At 41.4% G+C, this 21,224-nt stretch overlaps 3 protein-coding genes across 3 annotated transcripts; 1 reads left to right on the forward strand and 2 right to left on the reverse strand.

Annotated features, from left to right (window-relative positions):
- Positions 1–69: 69 nt before the first annotated feature.
- On the reverse strand, positions 70–3,470 carry VAMP7 (vesicle associated membrane protein 7). Its single transcript, XM_089487748.1, has 7 exons — positions 3,325–3,470; positions 2,934–2,991; positions 2,239–2,376; positions 1,508–1,598; positions 1,141–1,208; positions 542–634; positions 70–135 (listed from the first exon to the last, which is right to left on the reverse strand). The coding sequence occupies exons 1-7, from the start codon at positions 3,468–3,470 to the stop codon at positions 70–72; spliced, it is 660 nt and encodes a 219-aa protein (XP_089343874.1).
- A 7,360-nt stretch (positions 3,471–10,830) lies between these two features.
- Positions 10,831–13,417, forward strand: LOC149298244 (DNA-directed RNA polymerases I and III subunit RPAC2-like). Its single transcript, XM_089487799.1, has 5 exons — positions 10,831–10,866; positions 12,319–12,416; positions 12,711–12,787; positions 13,005–13,087; positions 13,370–13,417. The coding sequence occupies exons 1-5, from the start codon at positions 10,831–10,833 to the stop codon at positions 13,415–13,417; spliced, it is 342 nt and encodes a 113-aa protein (XP_089343925.1).
- Positions 13,418–15,933: 2,516 nt separating this feature from the next.
- LOC149298245 (endothelin receptor type B-like) lies at positions 15,934–19,922 on the reverse strand. Its single transcript, XM_089487680.1, has 7 exons — positions 19,479–19,922; positions 18,496–18,608; positions 17,915–18,119; positions 17,391–17,540; positions 17,143–17,276; positions 16,321–16,429; positions 15,934–16,083 (listed from the first exon to the last, which is right to left on the reverse strand). Exons 1-7 carry the CDS (start codon positions 19,920–19,922, stop codon positions 15,934–15,936), a joined length of 1,305 nt encoding a protein of 434 aa, XP_089343806.1.
- Positions 19,923–21,224: the final 1,302 nt, after the last annotated feature.

Below are 21,224 nucleotides of genomic sequence, written 5' to 3' on the forward strand. Positions count from 1 at the left end.
TACGTCAATAGGCAGTACTTAAACGTTCTGGTTCCTCGAGAACTTGTTCATGCATCGGGAAAGAGGACATTACTTCACACAGCTGGGCCATGTCAGGCCTCCACATGCTGCGCATACGATGAAGAAGATTATAACCTGCGGCGGGTAACAAAGAAATTGTTAAATTATATGGAATAACAGGGCCGTATATTAAAACAGTAACTAAGCATGCTGAATATTTATATCTCTCGTATCGAAGGTTTGGGTTTGTAGGAATGGCAGCAGGTCTTCAACGCTTCATCTGTGAATCTCATGAACTTCCACCAATCCCCAGACGCGGGGCTTTTTCCTCTGCTTAGAATTCTTCCCTCATTCATTCATTTCTTGAAGAAACCAGGATCTTTATTTTGTTAATTCCAAAACTATGTCCCTGACAAAACAAGCCCTATTTCTGGTTAGACCAAGCTAACCTAATCGTCCCGGTCAATAATTGTATACCGCTCTATAGGAACATGTTTCTACGCATGCACGCAACACCTAAGAGATCAAAAAACACACTTACTATAGTTACAATAACAATAACGATGGTCAGCTTCAAATTCTTCATGCACATCGCCCGGGCCAGATTTCTGCTTGTTGTCTTGAAGGTTACAGACTGATAAAAAAAATAAAAAAAAAAATAAATACAATCCATAATAATAATAAGAAGAATAAAAAGCTGATGTAACAAAAAAACACAAAAATTATAAAGCAAATACACAAATGTAAAGGGTATAAATGTCAGATTTCATTTGGATACGTGATATGACGGAGCAACACAATAAAGCGGATTTCTACAATTTGGGTATTGGACATCTGGACAGAATATATATTTTCTAAACATTCTAAATTCATGCGCTGCCACAGCTCTGCATTCACACTGCTTTCCACTCATATCCCATGCATGGGAGGTCTGATGGAACCTGATGAGCACACGTGAAGCTCTACATGGGTTGACCGGGCTGTCAACCTTGAGTGACTCTACTGAAATTATTCCGACGGGCATACGGGACACTTGGCCACAAAACTCTTTTCTTGAACCACTCCATACGCAGACACGCACTACACCAATCAATAAGAACACAGAGGCCGCTTAATTACTTATTATATTTCCAAACTCACCGAGTCCACAAGGTTCTCTGTTTTATCTATCAACAGCTCTAACCGTTCTCCTCTTTGGGCAACAAGATCTGTAAATTATTTAAAAAATTATATATATAGATAGATACATAAACACGTACGCAATTAAAAAAAACTTCCCGTTACAGCAAATTTAGTTGGCAGCAAATAAAATAAAATGTCTTCGCCCAGCAAAATAAATTAACCACTGGATGGCCAAAGGGCTGGGAAAAGATTTAAAAAAAAATATAATAATATTAATAAATGTGACCTATAAATAATGAACTGCTGTAGTGTTGATTACTTGAGTCCCAAACAGAAATCGATACTAAAATACAGATGATGTATATCAACCTAGCGGGTCAGGTACCTATATTCCGGACCATAATGCCTTTCAGCTCATCCACTTGGGCTTGGGTTTCCACAACACGGTCCACTGCTTTATTCTCCGAGTGGTGTTTCTAGATTACAAAGTAGAATATACGTTAAGATAGTAAAAGATGGTGTGCAATGTATATAAGTACTCCTAAGTCAGGTACTGCTGGCTTAGCGTGATGAGAGTTAGTAGGGAATAATAAGACGAAAAAAGATAGTTATCTTAGGAAGGAAAATCCCTCCGGTATGCGGTCTTATGATGTTTCAGCCGCCCCACACCTTCCAGCGTGTAGTCACATTAATCACATGTGTTCATGTGACTTGGTTGAGGCAGATTCTGCTCACATGATGAGCGGCCGATTACCTCTATCATGCATTAAAATAAATACCACCCAGTGTGGAACAGGAATAAACTCCATGAGTGGGGAATAATAACCCGACGCTCATCTTCAAGATATCTCTAAACTTCAGATTCACTATGGTTGACTTCACGTTATCTGCGGAAATCCCCCATGTAGTTCACCTCCCATCAAAGAGCTGAATCTGTTGTGATATTGTGGTCTGGCTCATAAGGAGGTATTATTCAGCCATTTTTTTTTTTAAGTTATATTGATGTTAAATATTTGCTCCTTTGTCATTTACGCTGATTCAGCTAACCTGTAAGTAATGCAGCAGACCCCAAATCAGATACATGCAAAAGAAACAGAGTCCCTTTTAAGTACCGACCAGCTGAGCCGCCAGGACGCTGGAGAATTCACTGTTCATGGCATAGGGTAGCGCGGTCTGCGCTCTTGATCCATACGTCGTCTGGAAGCGTTTCTTGATTTCATTGAGGAAACTGAATGCTCTGGAACGCTCAAAATCCTGAGAGAGATAAAACGAGTCTTACCGTCTTATACTAACGTACAAAAGTAAGAGAGATGCACATTTCTGTTTCTGGATATCTTGGCGACGGCGCTGACAGATAATCATTATGACCGCATTCCTGCAGCCGGCTGGCCAGAGAGCGGAGAACTGGGATAATATATCCCCACCATACTCCGACGTCGGCACAAACGTTCCTGTTGAGGAGGGCGACAGTTCTGTTAACCGAAATGATCCCTTATCAGAAATACTTCTGCTCCCAAGCATTTCAGATACTCAACCTGTAATGCATGTATGGTGGCAAGGAAGCTGTACACAGGAGCTTGCAATCTAACCACACACTCCCCATCCTTGCTTTCAGATTCTCTGCACGCGAGTATCTGTGGCTGGATAAGCAATGGTTTCATATCCAGAGCCGGCACTGCTTGTGAAGAGATCCTGAAAGCTCGTGGCCAGGTACTGGGGATAGAATAAGAAGAACCCGCAGCTAAAGGGGAAAGAACAGGAGAAAAGCCACCGGCAGAGGGAAGCTGCTGAAAGAAAACGCTGGTACTCACGTCATCGGTAATGCACAAGTATACGATTCTGTCCTGACAGATGTAATGGAACAAGTAACTGCGGAAAGAAAACACAGGAGACATGCTTAACCTCACCATAAGGCACCAACGTAACAACCTACTGCAAAGCAGGGGGCCAACAGAGCGTTCTCCTCTGAAAGGGGCCTTTAAATGCTGGATTAAACAAAAAGGGATTTAACAAAGTACCGTTTACTTCAAAAGAGGAGGATTTGATTTACTAAGAGGGTGGTGGATAAATGGAACGGCTTCCCATTAGAAGTGGTAGAGGCTAATACAGTAAGGGAATTTAAACATACAGCTATGGCATACGGCTATCCTGAACCTAACGGGCAGACCAGATGGGTCAAATGGTATGTTCTATGGCTCTCACCTGCCATGGGAGTAAGTGAGCTTGTTGTTCTCCGATGGGATCTTTGCTAGGATCTGCTCCGTCACCTCCAGAAAGTTGCCACCACACCAGGCATGTTTAGCAAGTATGGTGGTTCCTCTCGCAACAACTGCAAATAAGATAGCCATGTCTCCTGCCGGCAACAGAGATGTCACGAGTCAGCAATCGTTTCAGGAGAAGCTTCGAAGACAGACAAAGCATCAACAAAAGTATCATTCATTATTATTACGAGGACAAGACAATCTAACGATAAGGTCCAGAGATCTTTTCAACAAAGGATGGAGCACAGATGACCCTCTATGAGAAGATATATATATCGCAGAGCATCAGCTCATGTAATAATGACTATATTTCAGTAAATGACCTCCAATAACGCATCACCAACGATATTCATATTAATACGTTTTACAGAGAGCTTCCAATTATAAAGCTCAGTAAGCTTGTTTCGTCCCCAGATCGGTCGTAAATACTCTCGTCTCTAGTAAATTATTATTTTGCGTCGAATCGTTTACAGACGGCTGAACGCCCATTATCTACACAGATTAGAGCTTTCCTGCAAGACACCCACTCTATCACTGAATCACAAAACGTTCCCCGAGATCATGTGAGAGCATTTAGTAGAGTTTAACTGTAAGGACAAGATATTCTATGTGAGAATATAGGTGCCAATCGCCAAACTTCAGTCTGCCAAGTCCCATCATGACCGACCCGGACCGACGGAATCCTGGGAGCAAACAGTTTGATACTTTGGCCGTAGTTGCTCCCCTTTTGAGAGAAGGTTGTGTGTCGCTGAAGTGCTATGTATCGGAATGAACGGAAAGGGGAGCTTTAGTCAAAAGGGTGTTGGTGATCTATTGAAATCAACCTAAATTCAACTCGCATAATTGTGAGTTGAGCAGCAGCCGATTGTGCATACGCTAACTCAAAGGGAACGCTGTAGGGCGTGTGGGACGTGTACTTAAGTATGCTTCCTGTTTCAGTAAAAGCAGACAGGAAGAAGAGGAACACGAGACAGAACCTTCATTTTAGAACTTCAATAAAAAGTAAATGCGTGCACCATATGGGGCCGGAGCCGTAATACTCCCAATACACACACATACATATACAGCGTGTCCATACGTATACAGCGTGTCCATACGTATACAGCGTGTCCATACGTATACAGCGTGTCCATACGTATACAGCGTGTCCATACGTATACAGCGTGTCCATACGTATACAGCGTGTCCATACGTATACAGCGTGTCCATACGTATACAGCGTGTCCATGCGTATACAGCGTGTCCATGCGTATACAGCGTGTCCATGCGTATACAGCGTGTCCATGCGTATACAGCGTGTCCATGCGTATACAGCGTGACCATACGTATACAGCGTGTCCATACGTATACAGCGTGTCCATACGTATACAGCGTGTCCATACGTATACAGCGTGTCCATACGTATACAGCGTGTCCATACGTATACAGCGTGTCCATACGTATACAGCGTGTCCATACATATACAGCGTGACCATACATATACAGCGTGACCATACATATACAGCGTGTCCATACATATACAGCGTGTCCATACATATACAGCGTGACCATACATATACAGCGTGTCCATACATATACAGCGTGACCATACATATACAGCGTGTCCATACATATACAGCGTGTCCATACATATACAGCGTGACCATACATATACAGCGTGTCCATACATATACAGCGTGACCATACATATACAGCGTGTCCATACATATACAGCGTGTCCATACATATACAGCGTGTCCATACATATACAGCGTGACCATACATATACAGCGTGTCCATACATATACAGCGTGACCATACATATACAGCGTGTCCATACATATACAGCGTGTCCATACATATACAGCGTGACCATACATATACAGCGTGTCCATACATATACAGCGTGTCCATACATATACAGCGTGACCATACATATACAGCGTGTCCATACATATACAGCGTGTCCATACGTATACAGCGTGTCCATACATATACAGCGTGTCCATACATATACAGCGTGTCCATACGTATACAGCGTGTCCATACATATACAGCGTGACCATACATATACAGCGTGTCCATACTTTGGCGAGCCCGGTCTTCGTATGGACAGCCGTTTGCTGAACTAGTATTGAGGAGATGAAATCAGAAAAGGACACCAAAGTTTTGGTCATCCCTCTGGGGGAACAAAGGCTTTTCTCCCTGGCGTCAGGATCTACAGCAATGGGTGGCGGTGCAACGTTTACACTACAAACCCGTTCTACAGGCTGGCAAAGATCAGCGGGGGTTTATTTAGCGGAAGCGCAAGCAGAACACGTTCCAGATATTATAACACATCTACGGCCCCCTGAACCCGCTATCATACATCATTGCCGCGCCATTAACTCTTTTGGTGCGTTTGGGTCAGTACATGTGATGCATCGGGCTGGTGGGTTTTCTTTCGGTGGCCCCAGGGGTCCACAGAACTACTTCTAAACACTGCTTCTCGCCCAGCACCATGGAATAAATTGTTTATTAAACTAGCATATAATGAACCATGGCATACGGATTAACCCCTTGTAAACCAGTTTCCTTATGGATAATCTACAACGTAAGCAAATAGATTATATTTCCGATACGGTTGTTGGTAGCTGAAAGGCCTGTAATTCTGCTTCCGATACGCTGATTTTTCGCGGCATGTTATTTACTAACTCTTCTCCGTTTTACGGCTGAAAGCTTTCACCGCCGTTCTCCACAACGCTTTGCCAAGAGTAACACAAAGTAACACAACTGAAGGGACAAAGCACATAGATGTATATCTCGAGAGATATCTCAGGGGCTTCGGACTGAAGACTTAACAGCCAGGAACGTTAACTACAGCCACTGTGGAATCATCGGGATGAAGGCTTCGGCATGGGGTCTTAGCCTGGACCCCGCTGAGCCAGCCACATGTGCCGGCGATATACCGAGGACCCCAGCGAAGAACACGGGAGAATTTCCCGACGTTATCCTTTTCAATTCATTTTGCGTGGCTTTATTTTAGAACAGGGGCGTCCAGCTCCAGATCTTGAGGGCCACAAACACACCAGCAATTCTTCATCCCATTTCACCAACTTTGATTGAGCCAAAAATCCCTGACCGGTTTTGGCCCTGGAGGCCTCTAATTTGTCACCATTAAACCTTAACGTTTTTGATTCAGCTGCACTAAAGCTAGAACAGGCAGACACAAAGACACGGCGCGCGTCTTCTTCTAGTTAGCGTCTATTTACCCGCGGCACACGCAGGGTTACAAAACCACCCAGCGCTTCCCCCTAAACTTTCTGCTTTCTCAGATTTCATCAGCGTCTAAAAAACTGACTCAGGCCTAATTGCCTAATAACGATAAAAAAGCTAATTCAATGCTTTGCTAACTCAAAGGATAAGAAGATTGTAACCCTTCGGTGGATAATGACTTCACATAATAATCAGGACTGTTCATTACTATTAGTATATTTGTTTATATCGTGCCAACAATGTACGCAGCGCTTCTTACACTCGCCATACATTCAAAGGGATGAGAAAACTAGAACAAGCAGACTCGGATGAACCGATACGTTAGGGAGAGAGAGCCCGGCTCGCAAGCTTCATCTAAACACGGCACGCAAGGGAATTTCCATGGCCCCATCCTACGTGAGAACACCGCAGTCTTTACCCACCTGATGTAAACAGAACCCGAAGAAGAACCTGTACTGCCAGCTAAATCCCACTCGGTGGACCAGAAAATGACATCAGCGCCCTGGGTAACGCAGACGCCGGCGTGGAGTTTCCATGAAATACAGTCTACCGACCCCTCAACAATCTATGGACCCTGGAACTCAAACCGTAGCATGTCTGGTCCATTTGTCTTCTACCTACAAATACCGTGCTCCAGAAGGCCTCGTTGGTTTCTGTTGAAAGTCAGACCCATCACACCATAAACATGTGTTCTGATGGTTCTACTCACACAAGGTATGCTTGGAATTATTAGCTCTATCGGGCCTGTTCTATAGGCGATTCCATATTACTGCCCTTATAGAGATAATTTCTCACTCTGCATACTACCCTATAACTCGACTTATCATGGAGCAGCAGGAGAAGACCTCCTAAGGAACTTGATGACTGCATCACCCATTTCATTCACAAAGCCAAATGCTTGCTTAACATAATGGACGTTGTGGTCCACGGCCCCTAGAGGGACAGACGCTGCTCTCAGAGTGCTCTAGAACACATATCACGAAGTATGTTTATCTTTGAACTCGTGCCTAACACAGTAATACATAGTAACAAAGTAATTTAGGTAACAAAGTAATTTAGGTCCATTAAGTTGAACTCTTCTTGACCTAACAGGCAATTTTTTTGTAATTGTCCAAAAGACAATCAGATTTCTCCTTGGATCAAGCTCTAAAATATTAATGTTTATTCTATGATATATGGTATGCTTTAAAAAAATACGCAGACCCTTTTTGACGGCACCCATTGTATTTCATAGAACCCCTTCTCTTGACAGTGAATGCCACACCTTTATTGCCCTCACCGTATGGTTATTCTAGACCCATACACATGAGGAAAGGTGGTCTGTTTGTATGTAATAACGTGTTCAGCATCATGTGATATGTACCTGTCCTTGTGACGAGCCCTTTCTTTAGCATGAGAGATGCAGCGATCTCATTGTAAGGGGGGGGGGGGTTACATCCAACTCAATTATTCTTGGTTTTCTAAATATAATTTACGGCGCTACGGAATTTGATGGCGCTATATAAAACAATAAATAATAATTTGAAGGTTTCATTAAAAAAAATGAATGGCAATGGTTTTAAAATGGTAATTTAGCCCCTTTCCCCACAGACCATGATTAGGTGGTCACTTGGGGTGATTAAGACGAAGACACTCTGTATTTTACACAAGGCAGTATGATAAAAAGTTAATATTGGACCAAAGTAACAGTTCTAAACAAATATTTAAAAAACTATAAACATCATATTTTGTAAAAACTTTGTGCTGAGGGTTTAAGGATGTGGTAGTCATACTATATAATAAATAATAATAATAGTGTGCAGACACAGAGCCCATCTGCTACGCCATACCCACATACATGTTTATATAAGTTACTTTATCTGTTGGTGACACTGAAATGTTAACACAATATACATATTGTGTACATATAATATATATACTAGCTCTCCTGCATGCTATACACTGTCTCCCTATCATAATTCTTCAGTATTTAAACTCCCTCATGCTGCCTGCCCGTTTATCTGCATCACATGATCTGTCACTGCTCTACAACCACCACTTTCTGCCTTCCTTATCTGCACTTCTAACCAGCAGCCCCCCTGTTCATGCCCCCCATCACCCCCTTTATTGACATACAATGCCCCCTATTACACGCCTCTCTCCCTTCGGGGTACCTGGAGAAGGCGCAGGCTTTATAGTAATAATCCAGGGAAGGCTTTATTACATCGCAGGTCTTCTTACTGCTGGTTCCTCCCTTCTGTAAGAAAAGATCACGCTGACTTCCGCAGGTGACTCGCTGTCAGCGCGCAGCATCATGGGAGATGTAGTTCTGATGTGTTCTGCCTGCTTTGATTGATTGCTCTGCCTGTTTGATTGATTGCTCTGCCTGTGAGCTCTGGGGTAATTAGTTCCTGAGCAGATCGGTTTGGTAATGGCGGGGCATTTCTCCTGCCATAGACTCGATTGAGTTTATTCATACACACAAGACATGCTGTGATGCTGGAGAGACCAAATTACCCAACATAGTGTTCATTGACATCTTATATTTGGTGTAGGGTTGTATTCAATTTAAAAAACATCCCTCCCAAGTGTCCTGTTCCAGGTGGGACAGTCACAGTTTTTAGGGCCTACTGGCAGAGGTGTTTGCGAGAAGGTTAGGGGATCCCAGGATCTCCCAGCTGTATAATTGATCATCTGTGTTTTTGCAGCAGAGACTTCATTTGCAGCTACCTCAAAACGTTATAGCAGAGCTTTGCAAAATGACATCATATCCTGCATTATGTAATAGGCGATTCCCACCTGTATATGAATATCTCCAACTGGGCATAACCCAAGAGGATGGGATAGTAAATGATAGGGTGTAAGATGAAAATGTTCTTTTATTTATACTAATGTAAGATATGGGTATGGTTCCTGTCTAGCTCAGGATAAAGGACAGGGGTTGGGGTTGGGATGTAGCTGCCCTAACCCCCCACTTGTTACTATGCTTACCCTGTATCTATATAGGTGGTGAAACCCCTATATGGGCATAAATAGCTTAGTCACTATACAAGTTCTCTCTCCCTCACATCGCTAACACTAGGCTCCCCCCTAACACCTTAGCACCATCCGCTCACACATACTCTCATGCTAACACCATATACTATAACTATCGTATACACACACTCTAACCACATGCTAACATATACTTACACATGCACTAACACCATATACTATTGTATACCCACACATTCTAACCACATGCACACTTTACTGCCAGTAACAGGTCAGTAACCCACGCTAACACCATACACTAACGTATACATACACACTCTAACCACATCCTAACATATACTAACACATGCACACTCAACTGCCATACAGTAACTCACACTAACACCAAACGCTAACGTATACACAGACACTCTAATCACATGCTAACGTATACGCACACTCTAACCACATGCTAACATACACTTACACATACATACTCTCACTAACACCATACGCTAACGTACACACACACACTCTCTAACCAGATGCTAACATACACTTACACAGTCACACTCTACTGCCAGTAACAGTACAGTAACCCACGCTAACACCATACGCTGACATACGCTAACATTGTGCAGAGCTCTATCTGTCTGTGAGAACTGCTTTTGCCCATTTACACAAAAGACAGAGAATTATATAAATCCACCATAGTCCTTCATATCAGTCTCTCTAGATACGCATTAGAAGAGATAATTTATGGAAGAAATGCCACCTTTGGTGAGGACCAAAAAGAATAGCAGATGTCTGCATTCCTTCCACTAGAGGGCCTTCCAATAAAAGAAGAGCCCGCCATGTCTGCGCCTCTCAAGGGGATCATTTTTGGCCCTATTTGGACATTTTGTTCGTGTGATAGAAGGTTTCTATCTGTATTTCTACTCCTATCACACTCAGGCCATGTGCCGTTATTATTGGGATTACAGTAATGGCATGCATATAAAAACACAGGAGCACGCAGGTCTCTGTGAATAACCGACGGAAACACCGGGGATAGACAGACAGCTGCGGATTATTATCAGTTTTCACATCCAACATGTACCGGGGCAGCACTCGGGTTCACACCGCGCTTTCTCGAAACAGTATTTGCGGGTTATTGACGTTTCCTCCGGAACTACAGTACCCAGGATTCTTTGCTGTTTTGACGTCACTAGCGCGACGGCGTTCCTTTGACGGATATTCTCTGCGACAACCTAAAAGCAGCATGGCAGCTGGCGAGACCAAGACAGCCCTGGAAATGGTAAGGCCGATTTTATAGACTGTATGGCGATATGTGTGCGGAGGATACACCGGGCCCGGCCTGCTCTTTTTTCCGGGATATAGAAACTGATTCTGTGTATGGCTGTAAATGTCTGTGCTGCTGATCCGTCGCACGTTCTTTCTCAGCACACCAAGCGGCCAGACATATTAAATCATACATTATTATTATTGTTGTTTTATATAGCGCCATTAAATTCCGTATACATGCAACCTGTCCCTTTTTGCAACCTTAGTCCCTTGGTCCTACTTTCCTTTACTGATGTTCCTTGCGATGAGTATTGGCGGATGACAATACCCTAAAATGCCCTAAAAGTCACAATAATGTGTAAAGAAACAGCAGGACGCGTTCATAAATGAAGCTGTGTACGTAAAATAAATTAATGCATCTGCATGCCTTACATGCCTTACAGTTACATGAATAGCCCTCATGACTTATTGCTGGAACTGCAGCACTTCTATTGCTCTTGGACCGATTAAATACAGCAGACTAGCCTTTTGTGCATAGTTAGGGCCACACACAGGAGCCGTGGAGCTTTCACATTACAGCAGATCACTCCGATATAACAGATAAGGTTGCAGTCGTGTGATGCGGTTATTTATTTTAAGTGCAAGCAGGTGGGTTTCTGCACTTTTTTTTCAGGTACGGTATAGACTAAGGTCTAAGGAGACGGGGACCGCTTCTGTGTCCCCGTCTCCTTTTCTGCAGCCCCGCTTCTTCTCTTACCTCTTGTTCTTCTGTCTTTGTCCGCTTCTCCCCGGTATCTGCTCTGGACACAGAACAAATTGTTTTGCACCTCTCTTTTTCTGCATTATTCTGGCTTCCTGGAGTAGTTATAGCTGACGCTACATAAATAGATGTAAATCACTACTATATTCCTCAACGATGACTGGATTATATCCAATAGCTGAACCGCATCGTCTTTCACCAATTAACTTCTCGGTATAAAATAGCATAACTTAATTCTAATTAATATATTTCATTATAGGAAATTAACCTAGAATATGAAAGTCATATCAGCCTAGGGGTGTTAAGACTGAATTATCTCATGCAGGTTTTCATATCAGCCACTAGAAGGCATCCAAGCAAAAGAAATGAGTCCATTTGGAGAAATAGAAATAATAATTTGTGGTTGTAAAAGCGCCTGCACCAAACCATACAGCTTGGGGTCCGTTCAAAAATACAACTTTAGCCTTCTATAAATACCTTTTTTTAATTTACACACACTTAGTGATCTGAGACGATACACGATTTAAATACATTATATCCAATGTGTAGTTGGATAATTGCAATGGAGACTTCCTTGGAGGCAGAAATGTAGAAATGGTGTCCCCAGATATACATAAACAATGCAAATGACGCGATTTTACATGTTCAATGCACATTAAGTGTTTTTAACCATGAATATGCGTCCTTATCTTGCTTTTTGCGTAGGTCCAGGCCAATGGAAACGATGATTCGTGCGTCACATTCGTATTGCATGAAGAAGACCACACTCTGGGAAATGCTCTGCGCTATATGATCATGAAGAAGTAAGCATCCAGAAAAAAATCTTAAAGGGACCTTATAGGGAATTAAAGGGCTTCAGTTTGCGCATGTACATGTTGTGTAGAGTAAAGTAGTTCATATAATTGTTATTTTTTTTATTCTTTTTAGCAGAAACCTTTTATATTTACTGTGTTTACCACCATATATGTGATTGATTAATTACTTTTTTTTTTACTTGAGTATATTTACAGCTTTTGCTCAAAATCTGCAGCTTTTACAACTGAATATAATTTTGTTGTGTGTTAGAAGCACTCATGTGTGTGTCTGTTTGCTTGCAGTCCCGAAGTTGGATTCTGCGGATACAGCATTACTCATCCATCCGAAAGCAAAATCAATTTCCGCATCCAGACACGAAGTAAGCACCTTTAGATTTGCAGAATGTGTTTCATGTCCTTTCCTTGTTCTTTGCGTATACACTTCCTGGCCAATAAATTATACATTTGATCAGCACTACGTGGAGATGGCAATAAAGGCGAGCAACCAACATGATTAGAAGCTGCCGTTTCATTTGGCACTGTCGCTTAATGCCCCCTCTCTCTTACATTGCTTTGTCCCTTTGTATGTTACCCCAGATGGAACTCCTGCAGTGGAGCCGTTTAGGAGAGGACTCAACGAGCTCGTGGATGTCTGCCAGCACGTACTCAACACGTTTGAGGTGAGCCAAAAGACAGCAATGCCTAATTCTTCTGTTTCTTTGGGCTTCGTACCCCTAAACTAATTACACATAAATATTTCTTCATTAACTAATACAACGATAAAACAAGAGCCTCTAAGGTCTGAATGATGAGGGTCCCGTGTTCAAAAATCCAGGAAAGAGCTTTCTAATATTGCACACAGCAAATGCAAAATAAACTATTACTACCGAGCCCCTGTAAGAAGTGAATGAATGAATTGTAATGTGTTGCAGTATTATATATTACTGTCTCATTTTTTGCAGGCCAGTATGAAAAATTTCAAGGAGCTTAAAGAGGAGGCCATGGAATGAAACCCTTTAAGTTATGAATTTGTGTAAATATGATGTATGTAATATAGATAAAAACATCTGTTTTTTTAAAAATTTAAAAGTCGTGGTCATTTTTGGTTAAAGCTATTATATGGGGAACAGAAAAACCAAATGTGTGTAACGGAATACGCCATACCCAATAAGCAGACGAACCAAATGTTTGGGTCTGGAATATTTACTTCACCGGTTTTGATTTCCTAAATCATTTTAATACATGCTTAGACTAAAAAAATGTATTAACTTCTCATTTAAATTATTTCTCTGCGTAGTATGTTAAAGCATTTGAAACCCCATCTATAATTAAACTTAAACGATGCTCACTCTATCATCAGAATGAAACAGAGTGGTGCAGACTGGATTGAAAAGAACACCAACAATCAGTATTACATTTTCCTTTATTTATGCAATAACAATATTTACATTACGTTTATGTATATTTTTGCTACACTGTTAACTACGGAAGAATTAAAAAAATAGTTACATTCCAATATTGCTGCCCGGATTTGCCACCCGTACGCATTCTTACATTGATACGACCGACTGCGTAACACATTCAATTTATTGGTGTAATAAATTATTTGTGAAGGAAGTCAGCGAGGACATTTAAATCAATATAAACGTGCTCGTTCATCCCCATTGACAGGATATTATTTTAACCTGCTAGTTGACGTGTGCCTATCTGTCTCGTGGAGGGGAGATCGGTTCCCGTCCTGTAACTCCCTGCTTTGCAGCGATCATGCACTTCATAAAGCATGGCATTGGGGATATAATGCCTGGCCCAAGCAGCACAGCCGTTTAGAAACCGCTGCCCTCTCGTCTCGCTGAATCAGAGCCGACGAGCGCTGAAGCCTACAGTACAATACAACACAATACTATTCTACAGGGGCTATCCTTTATCACGCTGCGTGCATTCCTTTAATGCATGGTTCTTGTATCCAGAGACCCCATTTGTGGCACAATAAGTTTACATTTCAGTGTAGAGAGACTGATATAAAACATGTCAAAATCTGCATTTCTTCAAGATGTCTGCACTGCAAAATAATGTGAGTTACCGGACCGTTTTCATATCTATCATTATATATAGATATATACATATACAGTGTGTGTTGATAGAATGTTAAAGGTTTTCTAGACAATACTTTTCGCCTCTTATTAATGTAGTGTGACTGTGTCTTTTTCTAAAGATACTCTGGGAAATAGGACTTTTTAAATTGACGGGTGAGCGTTTAAGTGCACTCACCCATCAAACATAAAACATATTTACATGGCGTAAGAGGTGAAAGAATACATTTTGTATGTATATATGGGGACGTCAGGATATATGTGAGCTTGTGTGTCAGAATTAGGCGCCAACTACTCTGAGATTACATTTTTTTTATCTCTCGTATTTCTGCTCATTTTTATGGAGCCATCGTATTCCACAACGTTGTGCAATGTGATTATGTACCTATATATGTTTGTCTTATTTAATACCATACGTGGTATGGTAGGTACTGAACCAAAGGCAGGTGTAGTTTTTTTATAAAAATTTAACTTATGCATGTGGGGAATCTCTGTAACCAGAGGATGTTGCTTAACAAAAAATGGGTTTTTGTTCAACAGCGTCACCTACTCCATAGACAAAACTGCCAAAAAAAACAATTATTTCTATTTTTATTATTATATAATCACTAATATATTTATTGTTATATATGTTTCTGTGATTTCTATAGAAGGCTTTACTTGTCCTGCCAAGAAAATGTATAATTGGTATGGGTTTCTTAAATCCTGGTTTAAGAAACATATAGCAAAAATATTAAAAGAAAAACCTCTGGTGTTTGTCAACGTTTAGCTAAATGTTAAATCCAGCAGATTAGGTGGAACAGCCCCTTTAAAATATAGAAAAACGAACACTAAACAGATTCTGGGTTATACTGTAAATGTCAACGTAAGATCTCTCCAAGTGGAGACTCCATTTAAAGTTTTAGCTTCAGCCCGTTTCAGAAAATGCTGTAGCTGCGAGACGCCTGTCACGAGACATGACATCATATTTGCATACAGATCACAATCAGACAATGACTTATTTTTTTATTTTTTTTTTTACAAACTATATAAAAGATGAAGTAAGTGCTCAGTTGTGGAATTCAATCCCTGTTTGAACAAAATCTACATTGAACAATCCATTTTGGTTAACATGTTATTTTGGTGACCCAGTCACTCAAAAAGAGAAAGGAATAATTCCTTCTAAAAGTAAACAAAAGTTAAAAAGAAAAGATAATTACAAGTGTCGAAGTGGCAGTGTTAGGCAGCTCACAAGCGAGCTCAGTTTAATGTAAAGTCATCATCGTTAAGAATTACTAAGTGGTGATGGGTTGTAGGGACTTCCCTCCAGTATAAACTTCGTGATCACCTCTTGGTAAATCTTTGCTAGGTCTGGCCTTAAAGATCAGATAAATGGACCAAGCTGTAAGGCGCAGCTATGACAGGGCCCATTTTTACGTCTTCTCGGGTTCCTTGGCTCATGAAGAGCTGTACTTGTTTGTCAGACGGGAACTGCTTCTGTCCAGGACTAAATCATGCCCGTTGGCTTTCCATTTACCACCAGAGCCTCTCTCGTCCATTGGAGTAATGGTAATACTTGGCCTGTGACACCAGCAGCAGAGGCAGGACTGTGAAATAAACCCATACGGTTATTCAAGCAAGAAGCTCCTAAATCAGGGGCGTTCAACCTGCGGCCCTTCAGCTGCTGCAGGACTACATCTCCCATCCTCCTCAGCCAGCCCCTTCGCTGAAGCGTTATGAGAGATGTAGTCCTGCAGCAGCTGGAGGGCCGCAGGTTGGACGCCCCTGTCCTAAATAATTAGCTATAGCCAGTAAAGTGCGTATATAATACGCCTCGTTCTTACCCGAAAACAGTTCTTGAATTTCCTGCTGACAAAGTAGAGAGCAACGGGATTAATGCAGGAGTTCAATGAGGCCATATTTATCCCAATGTAGTTCATGACTAAAAAGAAGCTAAAAAATAAAGGAAATAATTATAAGGCTGTAAACATTTTGATTGCTAACTTGTTAAAGAAGACGTAGTTTTGGCTATTGACATTGTACGGTTTATGGGTAATTCCCATACCTGAGAATTCTCCGGATTTGCCGTGAATGTTCCCGGCATTGAAGATTATTACCAGGGCCCTGGAGTAACTTTTGATATCCGGCGGTGGAAGGGCGATAGCAATTGGCTTTACCCTCTATTTGCACCCTTTTGTCACACTTGGGTGATTCTTTTGCCCATGTACAGCCCACCCTGCCTCATCACCCTAGCACAACATTTTAGTAGTCTGTTAATTCTGGTTTTTGTCAGACCCTTTGAAACCGATGTACTGTAAGAAGCGATGCGGAAAATGGAGCTATGTAATAATACCTGGACGTACCTTCCAACTTTCCATGGTAGGCTACCTGGCTGCCAGAGCTCTTTCTATTTTGTGGGTGGCTTAACAAAGGGGGCAAGTTTAGCTGAGCATAGGGAGAGGGCCAGCCTCGTGTATTGGTAGGGGTAGCCCATCTGCAGATAAAAAACTGACCAGGAGTGTCGTAGGACTGCCTCGCCAGAAGACTTATGTATATGAAGCAGAAAAGGAGGACCTTCAAAGGATCTTCCCAGCTACTCTTACGACAAAAGCTTAACATACATGTTATGGCATCGTTCTGTTTTTATGGATTATTGTCGCTCATACCTTAGTAGTTCACATCTGTTGGGATCAGTGCCGTCATACACAGTCTTCTTCAGTATGCTGCTCACATGTAGAGGAAGCCAACAGAGGGCAAAGATCACCACTAAGCAGAAGACCGTCTTCGCAACTTCTCTTCTCTGAAAAGCGTGAAGAAACAGGCCGCGTAAGTTCTTAAAGATCAAGGGGTCTATTCAATGTAATCGGTGCTTTTGGCAAATGAATTACTGGTTATTGTCAGGGTGATCTCGCACCTGCTTCATATGATCATTCAGAGCTATCCGCATCCCGTTTTTCATATTCAGCATCTCGCATGACATCATGGTGTAGAATACTCCGGTGCAGGCTAAAGGCAGACAGAAATAGAAGCCAAAAAGCCACCATACCTTCACTTCTTGATATAACTGAAACAAAGAAGAAGCCAACAATGCAAAGTTAATACCTGTGTGTAGTCATACTTCGTTTATAGTAGTAACAAGCAAGATGGAAACATAGAATTTGATGACCGTTAAGAACCACTCAGCCGATCTGATCTGCCCACTGTTTCTACTATTACCTATCTAATATATGCTTGAGTTCCCTCACTGTATTAATCTCTACCCCTTCTGCTGGGAGGCTGTTCCACATATGTTCCACCCTTTTCGTAAAGTAAAACTTCCTTACATTATATCTAAGCATTGGGGTTACATTGGTCTGGCTCCAGAATTCCAGAGTTCTTCGGATTAAAACCAATAACACAATGGCTTTATTTGAAACAAGCTATAGCATACTTACATACCGTCATAAAGTAAGATGACTGCTTTAATGGCATCATGCAGACCCACATAATTTGTTCCCGGTCTTCTAGTTTAATCAAATCAAACGCAATCGCTTCTGGAACAGCCAGGGTGATAGCCACAGCCCAAATCAGGGTCAATTCTATTGCCTTCCATACAGGGATTCCAATGCCCTGAATCCGATTCCAGGAAGCCACCGCTCTGTACCTGAAGCGAGATCACATACACATTAATGTGTGGATAATATAACGAAGGGTATATCTGAGGTCCAGCGTGGCAGAATTAGTATGCGATTTCAATCCACACATCGGTGGACGTTATTTGGATTTTTTGTCTCGTTATGAGCGTCCCTTCCATGAAGGACCAAGTTGGTCTCTCGAGCTACATAGATAACACACCAAGGTTATCACATCATCAACATTTAATGTATGGGCTTCCTGAGATCTGAAACTAGTTCCAGTCTACTAGCTATCCCTTTAAACCTAACCCTCCATATATATAAGGACCAGTCTCCCTCTGTATTCCCGGGCTTCATGGTTTATCTGCAGATGGAACAAATGGATAAGAAATAAGAATCACTTGCCTGTCTATACTCAGAGCGCATAGACTCAAAACTGTAACTCCAACAGATGCTTTCTGGATAAATGGAACCAGCTTGCACACATGAGCGCCAAACGGCCAGTTTTCAGCCAGCAGCTGCAAAAGACAAAAATAAAAGTAATATAGACACAGTATGGAAGGTGCATAAAAATATGTTTTTATTTGCAAAATGCATTGTGGTCAACAACATCAACAGATACATAGATTCCGAAAAGTTGTTATTAGATGATTTTGGGGATATTTTGATTACCGCTCCTCAGTTCTCAGGTATGGATCAAGGAGCTTTGGGCCCTGGAGCAATTTAACGGTTCGGGTCCCTTTAACACATATTTGTTACATATTTGTTTTTTGGGCTATTATTGATGTATTTGATGCGGAGATCGATTATAAATAGGGAGGGACTATGGATTTTTTCTCTTACAGTTGAGTTTTACTAGTTAGGGCTGCAGTAACTAAGAGCACCAAAGCACATGGAGTTCCAGCAATGCCAACATAGACCTCAATCCCTAAAGAAAACATTTATTTGGCCTACAGGTGAAACCGGTCGTGGTAGATTTAGCATGATACATATGGCATAGACATTTGAAGGAAAGAGGAGACATATGTCTGTTTGGGCATCTTCATTCTTGGCCTATTTGGGTGAGCTTTTTGTAGTGCGTGATATCACATAACTGGAAACTCACATCAACACTCGATGACACTTATACGTCCATGTGAATGATTAATAGAATATAGGGCAGTTAATGGCTACATCCTAAACCTACACTACGGTTAAGCACGCCGTACCAAGTTCCACCAGTTCTTCATACTCTTCGGCCCATGAAGGGTCTGCCCTCCCGTTAACCTGCTCTTAATGTTATTGATGTCCGCTCCACAAACTGTGTCTTGATTTTAAATGCCTAGAACCACATAGCAAATTGAAAAACACTTTTTAAGTATGGCTGTCGTGAATCTACTTGTACAAACCTTGTAGACATTGATGGGAATGGCGATTATGATGTAGAACAAGTCACCCAAAGCCAGGCTAGCGATGAGAACATTGGGACCGTTTCTCATGCATTTGTTCTTGTATATGATTTTAAGAAGTGTAGTATTCCCTACAATTCCTACGAGAAATATGACACATGACAAAATGGTTGTGACATATTTGAAGGCATGTCTGATTTTAGACCGGGAGGTACAGGGCGGAGGTCGGGGCCGAAAGGGCCTGTTTCCAACATTGTCATCTGATAGGTTGGCAGGCCCGGCAGGTCCAGCATCGATCTCAATGGTGTCCATTTGCACAATACGATGGACCTGCTCCTGGTTGATTGCCAGCGGTGCATCTGAACTCTGTGTTTGGGCTTCTTGACAATAAACTCCAAGAAGCAGACATGCTATCCAAACAACTGGAAGCGTACAAGGGTGCATCTTATGCAGATAGCTGGGTATATAAAGCAGAATGGATCTTCAGTCTTCAGTCCTTGGCTGAGGTATATTATGCTACCCTGTTAGGAAGAAAAGAGTGACATTAGAATCATCATCAACCTTCCTCTATGGATTATATAGGTGTATAACTTAAGTCATGTCATGTGCAGCCGGGCAGATCCAGCCGCAAGCTGCATATCAAGCTTTGAGAGAATCAAATTTTCTATTTACTAAGCTCTATAATACTTTTATAAAATCGTATATGGGTAAAATATTTGTATTTACATAGACTAAATAAGTATAGAGCTTGAAACTTATTTTTTTTATCCACTTACAATTGTGTATCTGTGTTCTGGGGAACAATAATAATAACTAATCCACTAATTAAAATAACATTTTCCAAATTCCACTTTTTTCCTTAATTTTATTTGAACAGCAACGTATAACTGATCATACCATTGACTCTTGTGATACATTGTCAACATTAACAAATTATATATGTCCTAGTCAACAACCAACCATTTATTTTCAGAAATGTAAATAAAATATCTCGCATTTTCCACCCTTTTCTCGCAATAGTTATTTGACTTTGGAAAAATCAAATAATCCATTGTTCGAGGAATATTTATGCTGTTATTTTTCAAGGTCATGAGTGAGATTTTTTCCCCTGGGGCACTTTGCAAAAACTTTGATGGCCTACAGTTGGCAACAAGGCAGACAATGTGAAGGACTGTCTGCTCAAGACCAGGACATAAGGGGTGCATTGAGATGCCAACCAACTCAACATGCCCCCAGGTAACTTAGGAACTTTAACAAGGACAGAAAGGTTTTGAATCGTTTAACAACACAACCAATAACCAGCCAAGATGTGCCAGAGTTTCATAACTCAAATTCTATCATGTATCCGTTTTGTATATATAATCTAGTGATTTTTTTTAGTGTGAGTGTGTGTACGTGGTGGGCTGCTAAGTGGCGAGAGTCTGTGAGTGAAAAAACACAACAATTATATATTAGAAAAGATCAATTCAGATCTTCTTGTGTGAGAATATTGCTAGGGATCACAATCCATAATTCTCATTTTTTTCCCACCGAACTAGTAGCTAAGCCCCAGAAATCACAGTTTTTTTTATTGGCATATATTCCAACTAGACTATACCTATCTCTCTATTAGATATTTCCATTTTATTATATTTTATTATATTTACCAACGTGGTCTTTTAGTATTTTTTTACCACAAACAGATCACAACAAAACACAAAGCCAACTCAGAACTAAATGACTTTAAGTAGTCTACTTGAGGGACTG

This window comes from Sceloporus occidentalis, unplaced genomic scaffold (genome assembly GCF_023333645.1).
Source record: "Sceloporus occidentalis isolate IW3139 unplaced genomic scaffold, rSceOcc1.0.p SCAF_34, whole genome shotgun sequence".
NCBI lineage: Eukaryota > Metazoa > Chordata > Lepidosauria > Squamata > Phrynosomatidae > Sceloporus > Sceloporus occidentalis.